Source organism: Phoenix dactylifera, chromosome 11 (genome assembly GCF_009389715.1).
Source record: "Phoenix dactylifera cultivar Barhee BC4 chromosome 11, palm_55x_up_171113_PBpolish2nd_filt_p, whole genome shotgun sequence".
In the NCBI taxonomy this organism is placed as follows: domain Eukaryota; kingdom Viridiplantae; phylum Streptophyta; class Magnoliopsida; order Arecales; family Arecaceae; genus Phoenix; species Phoenix dactylifera.
In genome coordinates, this window is record NC_052402.1 from 7,977,985 (window position 1) to 7,996,059 (window position 18,075).

At 42.7% G+C, this 18,075-nt stretch overlaps 1 protein-coding gene across 1 annotated transcript; it reads left to right on the plus strand.

The window, feature by feature from the left end:
- The first annotated feature begins 471 nt into the window (after positions 1-471).
- On the plus strand, positions 472-12,927 carry LOC103706789 (monoacylglycerol lipase-like). Its single transcript, XM_008791021.3, has 7 exons — positions 472-1,309; positions 4,732-4,770; positions 4,873-4,943; positions 10,222-10,286; positions 10,376-10,465; positions 10,607-10,699; positions 12,247-12,927. Exons 1-7 carry the CDS (start codon positions 711-713, stop codon positions 12,670-12,672), a joined length of 1,383 nt encoding a protein of 460 aa, XP_008789243.2. The 5' UTR covers positions 472-710; the 3' UTR covers positions 12,673-12,927.
- Positions 12,928-18,075: the final 5,148 nt, after the last annotated feature.

Here is an 18,075-nt window from a genome sequence, read left to right on the forward strand (position 1 = left end):
TATCAGATGAGGTTCGAAGCTGTCAAATTCCGGACAGCTGATCCTCTCCTTTCTAGATTAGTCAAATCAGAGGGCCGTTCAGAAAACAAACGAAACAGAACTGTGGTTGACCAGACTAGACCGGACCGGACCGGTCCAACATAAAACGGCTCGAACCGGACCCTTAACACGAGATTCAGTTCTAGCTTCAAAATTCCAATCCCAACTATTTAAAACCGTTCCGGTCCAACCGTACGCCGTCGACCCTACGCGAAGCCCCCCAAATCTGGGGCCCACGATAGCGATGGAATAAAACGTGTCGCACATCCACGGGAGGAGACAAAGCAAACCCAAAGACAACCGACACCACGCTGCCGGGCGCCGCACCCGGCCACGTATCAAATCTATCTGACACGTGGCGCTCTCTTCGCCCTCCGTTCAGATCACGACGAAGAGAACAGGGGAGCCCGAGCTTTTTTCCCCCTACCTCTCGTCATCTCGTTGGCAAAACGTCCAAAAAAAAATCACCTTCTCGCCTTATTTCATTTCTCGCCCCCTTCCGCCATAAAAGCAAGGACGAGGGATCCAATCCTCCTATCTCAAACCCTAATCTTAATTCCTCATTTATAGCTATTGAAATTTTGGGCGGTCTTCCATTCTTGCGAAATCATCGCATTTCCTCGGACGGATTCAGTGAAAAAGATTAGATTTTTACCTCTACATCGGCGTATATGCTCTGTATCGGGACGGGCGTTCCGGTGACGAAGATCCCGCACCAGAAGCGCCTGTTCCACAAGGTGAGGAGCCGGAGCTCGGAGAGTCAGCGGCGGCGATCATCGATCGAAATGGATCCCGCGATCAAGCCCGCCGCGATCGCGGCGCCGCGGCCGCTGGTCCTGACGTCGAGGCCAAGCGGGCGCGTGAACGCGCTGCTGTCGCTCGTCTCGCTCCGCGCCCTTCGGAGCCTGCTGCTGCTCCTGAACGGGTTCATCCTGCTTCTGCTTCTCCCGTTCCGGCGGCGGACGGTGGTGGTGTCGGCGGCAGAGGGGGAGGAAGCGGAGGGGGTGAGGGGGGCGAGGAAGGGGGCGGGCAGAAGGGGAGGGGCGATGGTGGTGAGGGTGCCGACGGGGATGGTGCCGCGGAGGCCGAGGGACTTCCAGGAGGGGGAGGCGGAGGCGAGGCGGGCTATGGCGATCCGGCGGATGAGGGTGGAGAAGGAGGAGGAGGAGGAGGACGGCCGGAGGAGCGAGCGGGCGTGCGAGCTATTCGCGACGGCCAGAGGGGATACGCTCTTCACCCAGTCGTGGGCGCCCGTTTCCGTTCAAACCAAGTACGCTCTCTCCCTAATCTCTCTCTAAAAAAATATTACTTAAAATTCAAATTTAGCATAGAAATTATTATATTCTTATTTATTTATTTTAAAGTAGATTGCTTGTTAGGTTGGAGAAAGTTAGAAGAAGAAATATTATGTTTCCTCAAAAAATATATTATTAACAAAAGGGGAAGAATTAGAATTTAGAAAGCGGGTATTTCTATTTTATGCATTTTTTTTTTTTCTTTTTGGCAAATGTAATTGTAAAAAAAGGCCAGGGAAATGTACTTGACTCACAGCCTGGGCCAATTGGATCCCTTGGCAGTTGGAGGTTCCTTTTGCGGGTTGGTTTGTGGGTGTTCTTTGTCCTCTACGGAAAAACTATTTCTAGCACGAGAAGGCAAATGATGCGGCGAATGGAAGGCGAACCGCGATGGTCCTGTTCTTGGTGTCACGTTTTGGGTCCTACTAAATTTCTCTTTCTTTCATTTATATAATTTTTTTTGACAACGGTAAACGTAAGACGCGGTCTGAGCACCACGTATAATATATTAAACGAGATTCTGATTTTAAATTCCTCGTTTCTTTCTTGATTTTAATTCTAAGCGGTAAGCTCACTTAGAGTCAGTAGATCGTCTTGCGAAGCAAGCCCGTCCAAGTTACCGTCGACGGCCCCCTTGGTAGCTAAGAATGTTCTTCGACCGTTATGGCTACAAAACGCATAAATTTTTAAAAGGAGACCGTCCTTTTGGTTTTTCTAGTTGTGCATCAAATAATCTCTAGTGCCGAAAGAACATTCTCTTGTTGGCAGAGTATAAGTGAATAACAAAAGCTGTGATCTTTTTTTCTTTTTTTTTGAGAAAAAATGATAGAAGATCAAAAGCTATGAGGGGGTAGCCCTTTCCTGGCTATCTTGCAGTTGATGTTATAAACGTTGTAGTTTGGGGAACTACGTTTGGAAGGCATGAAAGCTGGTTATTATTAATAATTATAGGAGTGGGGTGATTCCTTGTGGCTTTTTTTATGCCAATCATCTACGTAGGAAGGATTGACTTGGGGAAAAAGTGGATGCCAGGCATATGGCATCAATATTTAGTCATTTTGAATAAAGTAATCAATCGCTATGAGCATTGTTGGTTATAATAGTGTTTAGTTATTCTCTCTGGTATGGTTTGCAAGTTGGAGATTCTACTACATCATATGCCCCATGAGCAGGCCAAGAGATTGGTGGTAGTTATTTGTGAAGGGATGCAGTTATAATAGTTACTGTCAACGGCTTTCTTGGTAGCTAAGAATGTTCTTGGACCGTTATGGCTACAAAACGCATAAATTTTTAAAAGGAGACCGTCCTTTTGGTTTTTCTAGTTGTGCATTAAATAATCTCTAGTGCCGAAAGAGCATTCTCTTGTTGGCAGAGTATAAGTGAATAACAAAAGCTGTAATCTTTTTTTTTTTTTGAGAAAATCATAGAAGATCAAAACCTATGAGGGGGTAGCCTTTTCTGGCTATCTAGCAGTTGATGTTATAAACATTGTAGTTTGGGGAACTACGTTTGGGAGGCATGAGAGCTGGTGGTTATTAATAATTATAGGAGTGGGGTGATTCCTTGTGGTTTTTTTTATGCCAATTGTCTACATAGGAATGATTGACTTGGGGAAAAAGTGGATGCCAGGCATGTGGCATCAACATTTAGTCGTTTTGAATAAAGTAATCAATCGCTATGAGCATTGTTGGTTATAATAGTGTTTAGTTATTCTCTCTGGTATCGTTTGCAAGTTGGAGATTCTACTACATCATATGCCCCATGAGCAGGCCAAGAGATTGGTGGTAGTTATTTGTGAAGGGATGCGGTTTACCTTGTTTATAACTGTCTTCACAGGTTACATGTACCATGTGATGCATGTCATGTGGGTCGTGGAGTGTCCAATGGCCCCGGTGAATCATGCACCCTAAATCAGCATGCAAGTTGAGTGCTTCAATACTTATGAGCCACCTGAGTAATGGTGAATAACCACCATATATTCTCAAAAAAGAAAAAAAAAATACCTTATGAGGCCATTGGATTTGCTTCATGGTCCATGAGGCATGCATTGATGGAACCTTAAACTGTGCCCCAGGGGAAATTGTATGTTGTCATGAGCTTGCTCTTATGTTTATGGACATATCAGTATTCACAAGTGCAATGCAGGTGAGTGCAAATATAGATGGTTCTGATTTATCCAATTGGGCACTCGAAATGGACACAAGGCTTTTGCACAGGTTCCGTAGGAATGTGTGCTCAATGCCCATAGATTTATACTGAAACAGAATGTCACAGTAGATATACTTTTTCCAATCAAATAGGTGTAGGACAAGCAAGGTTCTTATTGGTAAAAAAAATGAAAAGACAAGCCTCTTCATGCCACAGGCTTTGAGGCTTGCCTTGCATGCTGGACTCTAAGCCTTTCATGTTATTACTAGTACTTAATAGTAAATGTATATAACCCACTCTTATCATATTAATACAATACTGGAGCGCCACATCTCATCAGAACTTGATTCTAAACTACTTGAAATAAAACAAAATGAAGATCAATATCCTAATTTGAAAAAACAATGGCTGTAATAAGCAACTTTTGCTTTTCTTGCAACACAATCTGTCAAAAAATGATTTCCATGTGGTACTTACATGACTTTAATGAGTAGGTATTTGCATACTTGGATAACCTTTATGTATTTGCTATCTGTGTGTGTATGGAAAGTCTCACACATATCTTAGATGGGCATCCACTATCCAAGTTTCTTGGAAATATCGCAGAACATGATATCATGTGCCATTCATTGGGTATGTCTTGCTTGGACTTGTTGTGATGTAGAGTATGTTAAGTATCAAGCAAGGCATCTTTTTGTATTTTATCCTTAGGATGCTAAGACTTTTACAAAGAGCATCGATGCAAGAGAAAATGGATTCTGACTTCCAAGTTGCATAAGTAGGATTGTTATTTTATTCCCTTGTCATGCTGATCCTTGATTTAGATCCCTATGCCAGTTGAATTGGCAAGGATGTAACAACTTCAGACTACAGGAACTACACTGTATCTCCTAGAAATTACTAAACCATATAATCTTTTTCAGAGAATATGTCATGTTGATGCTAAAACTTTACAAGATGCAACAGTGCATGGTTTGTTAGCTTGCTACGAGTTCTGGAAGTTGTGCTGACATTTAGTCCTTGTATTTAAAGTTCTCGATGTAAATAACCATCATCATTGAATTTTTATGGCGCTGAATCATGGAGGATGTACGATCTAGAATCCTTGTATATGCCCATTGTGTCTTGCACTAACAGTTGTGCAGGGCTGTATGGTTTGCCTTTTGTCGCCCTATCTAAATTACTGAACTCAGGATTTCTTAAATCTCTCAATTCAAGACACCTGCTGATTTTTGTTTACCTGGTGCAGGGGACTGGTGGTTCTTTTGCATGGCTTGAATGAGCACAGGTGTGTTAACATCTCATTCCACTAAAATTTATTAAGGCAACTGCAGGAGCTTATGCATAAATTTTGAAATGCTGCTGAAGGAAACTGTTTTGTGGTCTGCAGTGGAAGATATAATTATTTTGCGAAGCAACTGAATGATAATGGATTTAAAGTGTATGCAATGGATTGGATTGGTAAGTTATCAACTGAGCATCATCTTCAGAAAGATCATTTGCTTTCTGTTTGACAAAAGCAAGTGGAAGGCATAAATGTTTGCATGCTGGCTTTACTGCTAGCCAAGAAAAAATAAATCTATTAGTTAAAAGTTGAATATAAATTTGCATTGTTGCTTCTTCATCATGAAAAGAAATCTCATGTTTTCATCCCCTTCAGTAAACTTTTCCTTTTAATAAGCAAAATAGCACTACATTGCAGTTTGATAAATTTCCTATTGGGTCGTGTTCAAATTGCATCCTACCCATGCTTGGGGCAAACAGGATCTTGGCTTCTCCTTTGACAGTGTCATGTTTGAGGTTGACTCTTACTGCATTTTCTTCCATTTGCAAAACACAATTTATCTTGTCTGCCAGACTTGAAACCCGCATGAATACTTACTAATGATTTCCATTAGACTCTCTTTGGTTGAACTGATTTTTTTTTAATAAAGCATCATCGATAAGAATATATGTCTACTTGTTATACGATCATGAGAAACTCATCTATTTGTGGATCAGCTCCTGAATCTATTTTGTCTAGATTACTGCATTTGGGATGATATCTGGGGAGAACAGAAAAAGAATGTCTGGGATGGAAAAAAAATCCTGAATATTTTGTTTAATGTAGCAAAATTTTGCCAATGGGCTGGTAATTCTTATTTGCAAAATAAACTGATCCAGTAAGTAAATGTAATATATTTTTTTCTTTAAGGATCTTTCATTTGAACTTGCAATCTGCACATCCTTTGATATTGGCGATTGTAATCTTTGGTATAGCTTTCTACTAGATCTTAATGCCTAGTTATTTAAATTTATTTTAGCGGTTCAGCATTGAAAGTGTTGTGCTGCAGACAATTATATGCACAAATATTAGTCATAGATGCACCTTACTGAGCTTTAAATATGTAGATGCAAGGCTTGAGTTTCCTGTAAATATGGAGTTAGTCTTGATTCTCTTGAAAGCTAGCTCTATTTTAGGGCTTCCCTGTGAATGTTGCACAGCTGACAACAGTAGAAGTGCTGTTGCGACTTGCTGCTGCACAAAATTGAAATAGATCACTCTACTCCAAATGCGTATAAACTAGGTTTGTTTGCATTGATACCTGCTACCACATAATGAGTCCTGGATGCACCAGTACAAGTTACGGATGCATGCCATTTGTTTTGCCCTTTTATAGGGCCACCGTTCAAAAACTTGGTAGGAAACTACTTCACCACACATGATGAGCACTAAGACAATAGAGAAATTGTAGCAATGCAAGAATGGCAACATGGATAAATTGCATAGACTTATATGGTTAAACCAAATTAACAACTTGCATCCATGGGAGGGCAACACAGAGAAGCCTTTCACTATAGATGGAAAATTACATGTTTAAAGGAAGATATCACTTCTGATGTCAAGTTTAAACATGCATAAAGCCCAAATATCTTCTAGGAAAACTGAGCATAGTATGAACTCCTAGGGATGATATCACTCATTCTTGAACAATGCCCAAAAGCTTAATAATACCCGAGTTCAACCCATATACTTAAAGCGAAAAACAAAGGGCAAGACCTTAGATGGAACTACAATCCAATAGCTCAAAATAGATTCTGTAAGTGCCTTAAGTTAAAAGTGAAGTGAGATGATTTAGCTTCGTATATTCACATGTTATAACATGCTACCAATACCTGGAGACGGTAAACCAGAATTTAGGGTGATTCGTTTTACCCCTCATCCTCTTCTTCCTCCTTCTTCTTTACCCTTACACCATATAGATTTATTACCCTTATATGATATATATTTTAGGTAGGTTTCGTATCATACGATATAGTTTTTGGGTAGGTCCTATTTTATAAAATCTTTTCAGCTTACCAAAAAACCCAGAAAAGCTGCAGATGCTTCTAATGACCATTTGGATTTTTTTTTGTTTCGGAGGGTTGCGAGGGTTCTGTTCCTCTTGTTGTTCCCAATACTGTATTCATATTCACAATACCTATTGTTAATACCTTTCTGGGTAGTGCAATTTTACATGCTCTGGAGAGAGGTGTATAAGATGAAGTTTTTCAGATAGTGTTCCATTTTTCTTTTGCTAAGAAATTTTGAAATGCGGGGGCATTTTAGCAAACATTTATGCATCACTTTGTTTATGCAAATGTCAAGCAATCAGATAGACAGTTAGCTCCTTTTGCATGCCTGTGGACCAAGCATTCAAGTGTTTAGTCTTCCTCTCGGTATTAGAAATCCTCTCTCTCTCCTCCCAAACAGAATTTGTTTCATCTTGAGATCAGCCAAGTGGCAATTTTGCACTGCCATTAGGACGTGGGTCAGCAAGGTGGCACCTCTCCAGATGGGAAGAGATCCCAGGTTCAAATAAGGATGGTGGTATTCGAACTATGTATAGAGAGAGAGTAAGGAAGTCTTGCATCATATTAAATTGGGTGAGTTGTATATTACTAAATGACAGCTAGCATATAAAGTCTCCGGCAACTTACAAGTATAAGCTTCCTCTGTGATATCTCACAAGAAGATTTATACCGAACGTTATCCAGCATCGTTTCTACCATTTGGGGTCAGCTTTGTGAATCCTCATTAACCAAATGTTCTTATTTGGCGCTACCTATGGTGTTATTTCAAGTTCTTCTATATCTTTTTTTTTTTTTAACAACTTTGTTCAAGTTACCATAGTTCTTCCGATTCTTTTTCTCCACCCTTCAACACAGACTAAACTACCCTTTCTTACTAGAGTCCCATCTGATCTTCGATGCTAAAATGGAATTTCATTTATAACCATTTCATTGGAATTTTTGTTACAAGGATATATTGAATATCTTCAGTCTTTATGATCCTTGGACTTAGAACAATTAAAGGGTGGTGAAGGAGTAAGTGCTTCTTTCATGAACTCCCCACTATGAGGTCAACTTTTTTTACTTTATGTTTGAAACATTGTAATTAATTGTTATATTATTAATGCTTGATATACATTGTTGATCTCTTCCTTAATAGCTTATATTGTTAATGCTTGATATACATGGTTGGCCTCTTCCCTTGCAGCTTAAGCTTTTGGTGTCAATTGGTAAGTTAACATGATATCAGAGCCAACCGAATCCCGATTTAGGCCAATTTTTTATTATACCACTTGTGTTATCATGAGTCCTTTCTTCTCTTGATTCGTTCCTGGTTGAATTATTCCTGACTTAGTCTTATCCGGAGTTCATTCTTGACTTGTATATGCCTTCACTAGCATGGTTTGGGCCACGAGGGGGGATGTTAAGGCCCGAAATACGCTGTTGACCCCTTTCCCAAAAGCTTAAGTTTTGGGGCTCAATTGGTAGTTAACATGTATTTCATTTGCATCATATCCTAATTAAGCATAAACTTTTGTGTCCAAATATTATTATTTTGTCATTTCAAGGCTTGTCAGAAATTAGTATTCATGGTAATTTAGGATGCCCGTCACCATGAAGGACTGTTGTTTGGAAATTTGATCTGCAATCCTTTATTTATAGAGATCAAATATTACATTCATGCTTATCTTTTAAGAAACTCCTGTCCTATTTTTGCAAAGTATCATTTTCACAATTTCTTCATGGCTGAAAGGATGGCAAACATTTGTTGAGGGATGGGACTGTCTTACAATTCCACAGATTAGTGCATATCTTACTTAGTTTGAAGCTCCCCTGGTTTTCAGGAAGTTGTGGTTGTAGAATACCCTGGTAGATGTGTTTGATATGACGTTGTTTGTACGGGATCATGCGTGAATGAAGATGAAAGTTAGCCTCCTGCCAGTTTGTGCCCGATCCATGTGGCCATTTTCGGAGAAGGCTGTCCATATTGTGTAGCTCATACTAGCCTATGTGCTGTCTTACAATTTCACACTGAATAGAAACTTTGATGGGCCACTAAGGACTTGCAAGTTGGAAATATTAAATTCAAAATTTCAAACTGTTTGCTCCAGTAAAAACTATTTCAGAGATGAATATCTGAGCCTAGGAAGCACATTTTGGAAATGAGTTTGTCTGATGACTACTGTATTCCAGCATTTCAGTTTTCTAGAGACTAGCCTTCAAGTAGAACAAGAGTTCCCAATGATGTGTAGCTGCCATGCATGTTTTCTTTTTAATTGTAGGGCAATCATGATGTTTAATTGATCCAATGTCAAGGTCATCTGCATTTAATTTGCAATTTCTATCTTTTTATGACTCACCTTCTAAATATGTCTTATTTTCTATTCTTCCTATATTTCTTTTTGTTAAATGCTACCTCATTAAAAACTGGACTTTTGAATCATTTAAGTCCCTGCAGGACTTACACTCACTTGATTCTGTGATGATCTGAAACTCTTGTTTGAGTTATACTGTTGATTAACTTTCACGAGTATTCAATTCAATTTTTTTCAGGTTTTGAAAGTACTATATCACCCCATGACTTGGCTCTAGATTCTGTATCTTGATTGAGACAAGTCAGGTCAGCTAGTCATTTGTGAATGCAGTTGAATATACAAGTTTGCCAGTATATAATCAAAACTTATAGCTAGTGTCGCTTGTTCTTTCCACATGTTTTAACAAGAAGATTGGAAGCTCAAACTTATAAATGTATTCTGACCTTTTATTTCATGATCTGACATATATGGACCGAACAGATTACTAACCATGACTGAATATTGGCCTTGATCTTGATTGAGACAAGGCAGGGAAACTTGTTATTTGCATTTTACTGAGTTTTGAAAAAGTTCTATGACATGAACTTCTTGCTTTCTTAGCTGCTTTTTTTTTAGTATGTAAGTTAGGAAAAATGTTGTTGTATTCTGTGAGACTGCTTGTTCGTTTTCTTTTTCTGATCATCATCCTTGTGCTGTCCCGCCATTCTGGACCACTTAGTTTAGGACTCCGTCAGATTGGACATCACTAAGAAATAATACAAGAAGTTTTTGACCATCCCATCGGAGAGTTTTTCTGTTGTTGTTGACAAATACTCCCTCTATGATGGTTTTGAAACTTCTGCTAATGAGCCCAACCTAGGTGCCATATTAAATTGGTCAGATGTGAGATGTTCTTCACTGGTTTTATGGAATCAAAACTGAAGTATGTAACTATGGATGCTGTAACCATTCATTTGGGCAGAGCAGAAAAGCAGAATTAGTTGGATCCAGAAAAAAGAAAAAGGAAAAAGAGAAAAGACAATTATTAGTTTTAATAACAAATTTAGTTTTGACTGTGTGTAAAGCCTTCCGCGGTTCTAAATATCATTTTTCATTCTATGCTTTCTCTTCAGGACATGGTGGAAGTGATGGGTTGCATGGTTACGTCCATTCTCTCGATTATGCTGTTGATGATTTGGTATTAATACTTGACTCAAATTTGACAATGAATCACAGAATACATTTATACTGTATGAATTCTCCTGCTGATAATTCTTGTATATACAGAAAGCATTTTTGGAAAAGGTGTTATCAGAGAATCCTGGGTTGCCATGCTTTTGCTTTGGCCATTCAACTGGTGCTGCTATTGTTCTGAAGGTATGATACATTCAGAGTTATTATACTGGGTTAGCATTCAGATTCTTTCTGCTAGGTTTTGCAGCTAGTTATAATACCTCATGTTGTCCTGAATGCTGTGTTTACTTTGAGCTGCTTTGCTATTTTCATGAATATTTGAAGGCAGTATTGGATCCAAAGGTAGAGGTTCATGTTGAAGGTGTGGTCTTGACATCACCTGCCATAGGCGTTCAGCCATCTCATCCGATTGTTGCCGTAAGTATATTGCTTTGTTTGGACATTAAAAAGTCAAATAAACAAGATCATAGATTGTGCTATCTTTAAATGTCTGATGGACTAGCTTAGTGGGTTCGGCACCATTATGCTTGTTAGTGCAATAGATGCTAACAGCGTGCCTTCCAGAGTTTTCATTATAGAAAGCTAAATTAGCTTTTATTTACCAGTAAACTCTTATATTGTTACTAATATGGAATATCAAGCTTTTTATAGTTGAGTCTCTTCAATTGGTTCCAACTTCAACTTCATTTAATTGTCACAGTTTTAGTGTAAAGAATATTTTGTTGCTATACCTCAGGCTTTTGAGGTTTTCTTTTATCAAATTTTCAGAGGTTGTTCTATGGGTTTCTAAACTATTTAACATTAATAAATAAATGAATTACAGATTGCTTCTGTGAACAACATTAACCAGATAAAGTTTTGCAATTTTACTCTTTGCTACATTCGAGTTTTAATCTTTAAATATGTTCTTAATATTAGCTATGAATTCATGAAAAGATATACTTGGTAATATTGCCACAAAGTAATATTTCATATTCCCCATTTTGTGATTATGTGAATAGAAAAAATAGACTTTTTAGGAAAAACTAATATGATGTTTAATGCCTGTATTAATTTTTGAATCTGCAGTTCCTTTCCAGTTAGCTGGACATGGTAATATGTTTCTTGGACATTTTGGGCTTTTCTTTTCGCCTAGTTCTGCGGATTAGCAGTGATGCCTTATTATTGTTATGCCATGTTCAAGATTAGAACAAATCACTTATCGGCCATGTGGATGCTCAACTTTCCTCTAATGTGATATCCCTGGGGTGCAAAGGGCTGGGAATCAGGAGAAAGTTGGCAGAACCAAGGAGGCCACCCTTTCCATACTTCCTCTTCCAAGATTCCTATGATACCAAAAATCACATTTTGAAGTTCTCATATTCCTGAAGTCTCAGGATTGCGGGGCCAGCTATCTCCCTGATTCTGTCCATTTCCAGGTCCTTTCCATCATTTTAGGATATCACCCAAATATAAAATCTGAGCATTCAGGCAGGGCCTTCTGGATTATGAAATAATGCATCATGATTCTGCATGCCTCTTACCGTAAGAGTGTGACTAATGTCTTTGAACCCATAAGATGGTTATACGAGCCTGGAGAATGCCTAGTATGTTATTTGTTTGTGTCGTTATTGATAATTTATTAGTAATCATAAGTCAGGAGCAGAGCATAACTTCAAGTAATATAAATCCACAAATGCTACTGGTGATGTAGATTACCAGATAAGTAGAGAAAATGCTGCGTCTTCAACAGTATGGTAATATATGAATGTAACACAACTGATGAAGAACAAAGAGAATCAAATGCATAATTTTTGGACATAAAGCTTATAGTTGTTTATTTTGATTTGGATGTTAAAATATCTCATTGATAATAATATTTTCATTTGGCCATCACTTCTGCTGTTGCTGCTGCAAATGAAAGATTGTATCTACTTATATGACGTGATTTTTATTTTTGGTTTTGTTTTGCTTCTCAATGGCAGGTTGTTGCACCAATATTCTCCGTTTTAATTCCAAGATACCAATTTAGCGCTTCCTATAGGAGCGGACCACCCGTTTCTCGTGATCCTGAGGCCTTGAGGACTAAGTATTCCGATCCACTCGTGTTCACTGGTTCTGTCAGAGTCAGGACTGGTCATGAGATTCTCCGCATATCATCCTACTTGCAGCAGAACCTGAGCAAAGTTACGGTCCCATTTCTAGTCCTCCATGGCACAGCTGATACAGTAACTGATCCGGAAGGCTCCCAAAGACTCTACGATGAAGCCTCCTCAACAAATAAATCCATCAAACTATACGAATGCTTCTTACACGATCTCCTCTTCGAACCTGAAAGGGATGACATCGCAAAAGATATCATCGATTGGTTGTGCTCCCGACTTGATGATCTAAACAGAGCCCAGAAATAAAACCAAGACTGTTGGCAATGGCAAAACCATCCAGATAGAAAACATCCAGCTATTAAATCTCATATCGCAAGGTTTCTCCCCTGGGGGATTCCACTTTCTGAGCTGGAGGTTGATGTTGTATTGTGCATCTGCTTCCTGTATGTCATGCCGAGAGCCAGAGCATGGCAGCACAGCCATATTGTATTGAGACTTGAATTGTTTGGGGGTTTCCCTGATGTATTTATTTGAATTTAATGAAACTTTTTAGTTAAAGTCTCTGATGGTTTCCTGCTTCTGGGTATCAGCAACTTTTTCTTTTTTCCTTGCTGTTTGAATGAGAAATATGGCGGGAATGCTACTACGAGGCTTCTAACCTGGACCTCTCCGCCAACTAATGGACCCATTAACTCTCTGAAATGAGGTCACAGGAAGCAAATCACCATTTCTGGCCACCCTTCAAAGATGTGGGCAAAGGGCTACTGTCCCTAGTTGGTCTGCAGCCTAACGGCTAGTCTTCACGGCTACTTGCTTCTCCGGCGAGGTCACCGGCGGCCCTCAACGAGGTTCTCCTCCATGGGGGGCACGGGATTCTACTGCGGGCTGAGGAGGGGCCGTCGGTTTTTCCTCGACAACTTCTCTGTTTCTTCTAACCTCTCTGTGTGCAGGTCCGGGGACAAGCTTCGCCGGAGCTACGCCGATGGATCAACAGGCGGGCCCTTCAGGGACAAAGACATACGCGGCAGTGGTGGCGGGCAAAGGTATGGGCAAAGGTAAGGGTAAAACTTTTGCGGGACGGGGGGAGACATCCAGGGCTCCGGCGAGGCTGGGGCCATGGGTGACTCTCTGGCCCTCGGAAGCGGATGTGGCTCGGTTGAGTCGCCGCTTTCCGACGGTCTTGGAGCCGTCGGAAGCGCCCATCGAGGCCGCTCGCAGGGAGTGGGACGGCCTCTCGGTGGTGGTCCGCAGCCTCGGCCGTCGGGTGCCGGCCGAGTGGGTGGCCAAGGATGTGGCCACCCGAGGAAGATTGGTAGGGAAGGTGGAGGCGGTGCCGCTAGCCGACGACCACCTAGCCTTGAGATTTGGGTCGACGGCCGACCGAGACCGAGCGCTCAATGGTGGCCCATGGGTGGTGGCGGGGCAGCTCCTCGCCATGGAGCCGTGGGTGCCGGAGTTTGTGCCAGGGGAGGTAGCCGTGAAAACGGCCGCTGTATGGCTCCGGCTACCCCGGCTCCCGCCGGAATATTGGTCGGCCGCGACCATACTGGAAATAGCAACCCAAGCGGGGCGGCCGCTCGCCGTTGATGGGGTGACCGAACAACGGTGAGCCATGGGCTTCGCTAGGGTGAAGGTGGCGATCGATGCCACCGAGCCCCTTCTTCCGGGGGTCCTGATTCGGGGGAAGACGGGGGTGCAGTGGCAGCCCTTCGTCTTCGAGAATATCGGCGACTACTGCACCGGTTGTGGCAGGATTGGCCACTCGGTGATGGCGTGCCGTCATTCGGCGCCGGAGCAGTCGGAGGAGGTGGGGGTGGATTTGGGGGCATCTCAAGTAGGGCCGGAGATGGAAACCGGGGAGGTCGACCAAGGGCTGATCTTTGGTCCATGGTTAGTGGCAAACCGACCCCGGCTCCCGCGAGGGCCGCCGCCGCTGCCGCGACCGGGGAAGACGGCCGAGCCGAAGGCCAAGGCACCCTCGCCTCGGCCGCTGTCTCCGGAAGACCGGGCCAACCCACCGGTTATACCCCCTCCGGACTGAAAGAGTAGATGCCCTACAAACCAATCGCAATATGTATTGCGAAGGGTTTTTCTTTTGATTTGTCCAAATCATGTACATGACATTTAAATATGAATAAAGGCGTTATGTTTTATCATATGCTGTTGATTATATTTATGATAAACTCCTTAGATTAGGGCAATGGTTTTAAGACTATGATGAGATCATACTAGTGAGACTTAAAATCCTAAAATCCTAATCTTAAATATTCCCAGTCATTGGTACATTGAGTCGGGGATCAATGATTACCGGAAAGACTGGCATGTCTTATGTATGCTCGATGCAGAGGATGATTGATCTCACAATCATTTGTGTGGAGACACTAATACAAAGATATGGGTGCTCATTAGAAGAATGAGTTCACTGAATTGACCTACAAAGAGAAATCTTATGAAGTCTTACTTACATGTCAAAAGATGATTCTCTTAGTGGGAGTTGTGCAACTGATCCTTTGACCTGAGATCACCATGGTATCTTGTGCACATGAACCTATGTTTTGGTTTACACTCATTCATGACAATAAGTTATGTACGAGGTCTTCTGGATATGGTGGATTGTGTACGAAGATTATGAGTAGGTCAACAAGGAATTAATCACTTCTAGTAAGAGAAGATAGCATCCTATTTATTCTAATCATATGATAATTCAGGAAGCCTTTGATCAAAGCAGAATGAAAATTAGAAAGAGTTTCTAATGTTTCATTATTTGAATTATCATTAAAAGATTGAGAAAAATATGAATATGAAATTGAGTTTGACATATATTCATACTCATATACATATTTGGGATGCAGTTTGATTAAAGAATTGAATTGCATGGTAACTTGCCACTGAAGGGTATTTTTGGTATTTCTACCAAATTCTATATTTTCCGGGTAGACATGACACGTTGCTAGACGTCAATCTTGTCTTATAGGTTTGATCGAATTAAAGAGTTTAATTCGATCACCAATTAGAAAGAATTCTAATTGTTAAGTTCGGGTTCGCGCAGTTTGGACTTAAATCGATTAGAAGAGTTCTAATCAAGTTGGGTCAACTCGCACTCACACCTATTGCTGGCTAAGTATGGAACCCAATGGGTCACACACAAGAAAACTTATCAAGGGTCTAATTGGATTAGATCATATTTGCCAGATAAACATCCTAGCAGGTGTTGCAAACCTTAGCTCCTGATTCGAACTAGATTCGAATCTGATTCGAATTGGATTCGAATCTGATTCTTAATTGATCTAATTTGATTAGATCATATTCTAATATGGGTTAGCCAAGAGTTGGCACCTAATTGGCTTGATTTGAGTCTAATTGGATTAGATTTGACAAAATATTTAATTTTGACCGTTGGATCAACATTTGGATGAAGAGAAGGATCAAATGGATGGCGCCATGGATTAGAGCCATTGGATCTTCATCATGGGATGATGGGAGATCATGATCTCGTGATGGACTTGTGATATTGACTTAGTCAACATCAGATGGCGTGAGAAAGAAGGGAATACGGTGAATGTAGAATGGCGCCTCATGAAGAAGCGCCACTTGGATTGGATAAAGATGACACGTCATCTTATCCTAACTACTTTCCCTTCAACCGCATCATTATCTCTCTCCTTCTTTCTTATGGCGCCACCAATAAGGGCCTTTGGATCATCATCTAGCCTTGATCAATGGTTGAGAATGCTCCCTATTTTTCATGCATGAGAAGAAATGAAGAGAGGCATGAGTACGGTGGATTTCATGAAGAGATGCTTAGGGAATGGATAAGGATGAAGCGCCATATCATAAGCACTTCATCTTATCCTAACTACTTCTGATATGCCCTCTCATCAAATGACACACCCCTTGATCTCACGCCCCTCTTCATGCATGAATGGATGGCTACAATGCATCCGTACGCCATCTATAAATAGGGAATGCTCCCGGTGTTTTTTCAATCATCAGAAATCAATCCAACTCTCTCTCTCTCATATCCCTTCTTTCTTACATTAGTTTCTTTCTTTCTAACATTGCTTCTAGTGTGTCCTAAGCCAAGACAAGGTGGTCTTCCTTAGGATAAAAGGATTAGAAGTGATTTTAGAAGGCTAAAGAAAAATAGAAAGGAAGAAAAGCAAGCCATTAGAGTTCTTTAGAAGAATTCTGTATTAAGGATCAAAAGTCTTTGGAGCTAAAGTCTTGATCAAGTTTTCGTGTGGATCACCATTGCAGGGCGGACAATTGGACGCCTCGTGGAGATTGTACACTTTGGATTAGCGTTTGAGGTATTCTACTAATTCTGCATTTATTTTATATTATTTGATTGTAATCATTAAGGTGATCTAGGCTTAAAAGGGTTTCATGCATAGGGACTTTATTAAGAAAATTTTTAAAATCCCTAGCTTCCGCTGCCCATTATGACATGCTAGAACCCTACACGGACCGTGACGGTTGGCAGAAACCAACCAAGATCGCCCGCTGCCACTCGCCGCTGAAAAACACGCCGATGGAGGGGGCGGGCGACGGAGCACCGGACTCTCACCGCGGCAGCAACCGAGTCGACTCGGCATTTCAACCCAGAGTCGGCCTGGTTGACCCGGACGGTGGGCCAAGTAGGGCTGGGCCGGACGTGCGTTGGGCTGGCCCGGTCGCGCTACCCGGCTCGCCGAGCTACGCGGGTGGGACCACGGGCCCGTCTGGCAAGCGGCCCAGGGATGATGGGCCGCGAGTCGACAAGGGCCCATTGGGTTCCTTTGGTATGGGTTCGGCGCGCGCACGTGCGTTGCGCGTGATGCGCACGGCACGTGCGCGCGCGCGTGTCATACGGGTGCTGATGGTGCCCACGGGGGCGCGCGCTTCCAACGGGCCGCGCGTTCCCAGGATGACCCGCGCGCCCAAAGGGTCGGTCGCGCGCGGGCCTGGCGGGCTGCGTGGGGCCTGCGGGATGCGCGTGCCCGGCGGGCCGCGTCTGCCTGGCGAGCCGCCCATGCCGGTTGGGCCCCGCGGGCAGTTGGCTCCGAGCGAGCCTGTTCGTGAGCTGGCTGACCCCGAGGTCGCTCTCTCGGGGCTTGGTCCTTTCCAGTTTGGCCTTACGAGCGAGGGGATGGGCCCGACGAGTAGGCATGATGTGATGGAGCCGGAGACTGTAGGACGAGAGAGGCTCGGGTCACCAGGAGCACTGAGTGTGCCTGGGCTGATGGACACCACCGAGGATCCAGCACGGGGATCATCTACAGTATTCTGGTTTGGTTCCCCGCCCCAGGTGGGGGAGAGACCCCGGCCAGAGACCTCTCCGACGGGCACTGGAGTCATAGTATACCCCCCGCATGAGTCTAGCCCGGGCGAGCGTGACCTAGGCGGTGAGGCCTATGGGGCAGGGGGTCGGGTTTTGGTTAGCCACCCCGAGGCTGAGTAGCTGGCTCAGGCCGCCCGGGAGGGGGTACCCCGGGGGGACAATAGGGAGAGCAGTGATGACCGGGTTGCGGTCGCAGGGGCCACCAGTACACCGGCGGTGGATCATCCGACGGTGGTACAGAGGGTCCGAGCGGCTGTTATGCGGGCTGTCTCCGGAGTGAGTGAGGATGACGGTCAGCTTGGGGGGATGTACCCCGAGGTAGTGCTGGACCCGATGGCCCAGGGGGTGGATGAGCCTGTGGCCGACCTCTCAGACTTTTCTCCATGAGG

Bases quoted from the DNA above. Each gene is read 5' to 3' on its own strand.
- LOC103706789 (XM_008791021.3), top strand. From the start codon at position 711: ATGCTCTGTATCGGGACGGGCGTTCCGGTGACGAAGATCCCGCACCAG. The intron at 4,944-10,221 runs GTAAGTTATCAA...CTTTCTCTTCAG, and splicing joins GTATGCAATGGATTGGATTG to GACATGGTGGAAGTGATGGG. The intron at 10,287-10,375 runs GTATTAATACTT...TTGTATATACAG, and splicing joins ATTATGCTGTTGATGATTTG to AAAGCATTTTTGGAAAAGGT.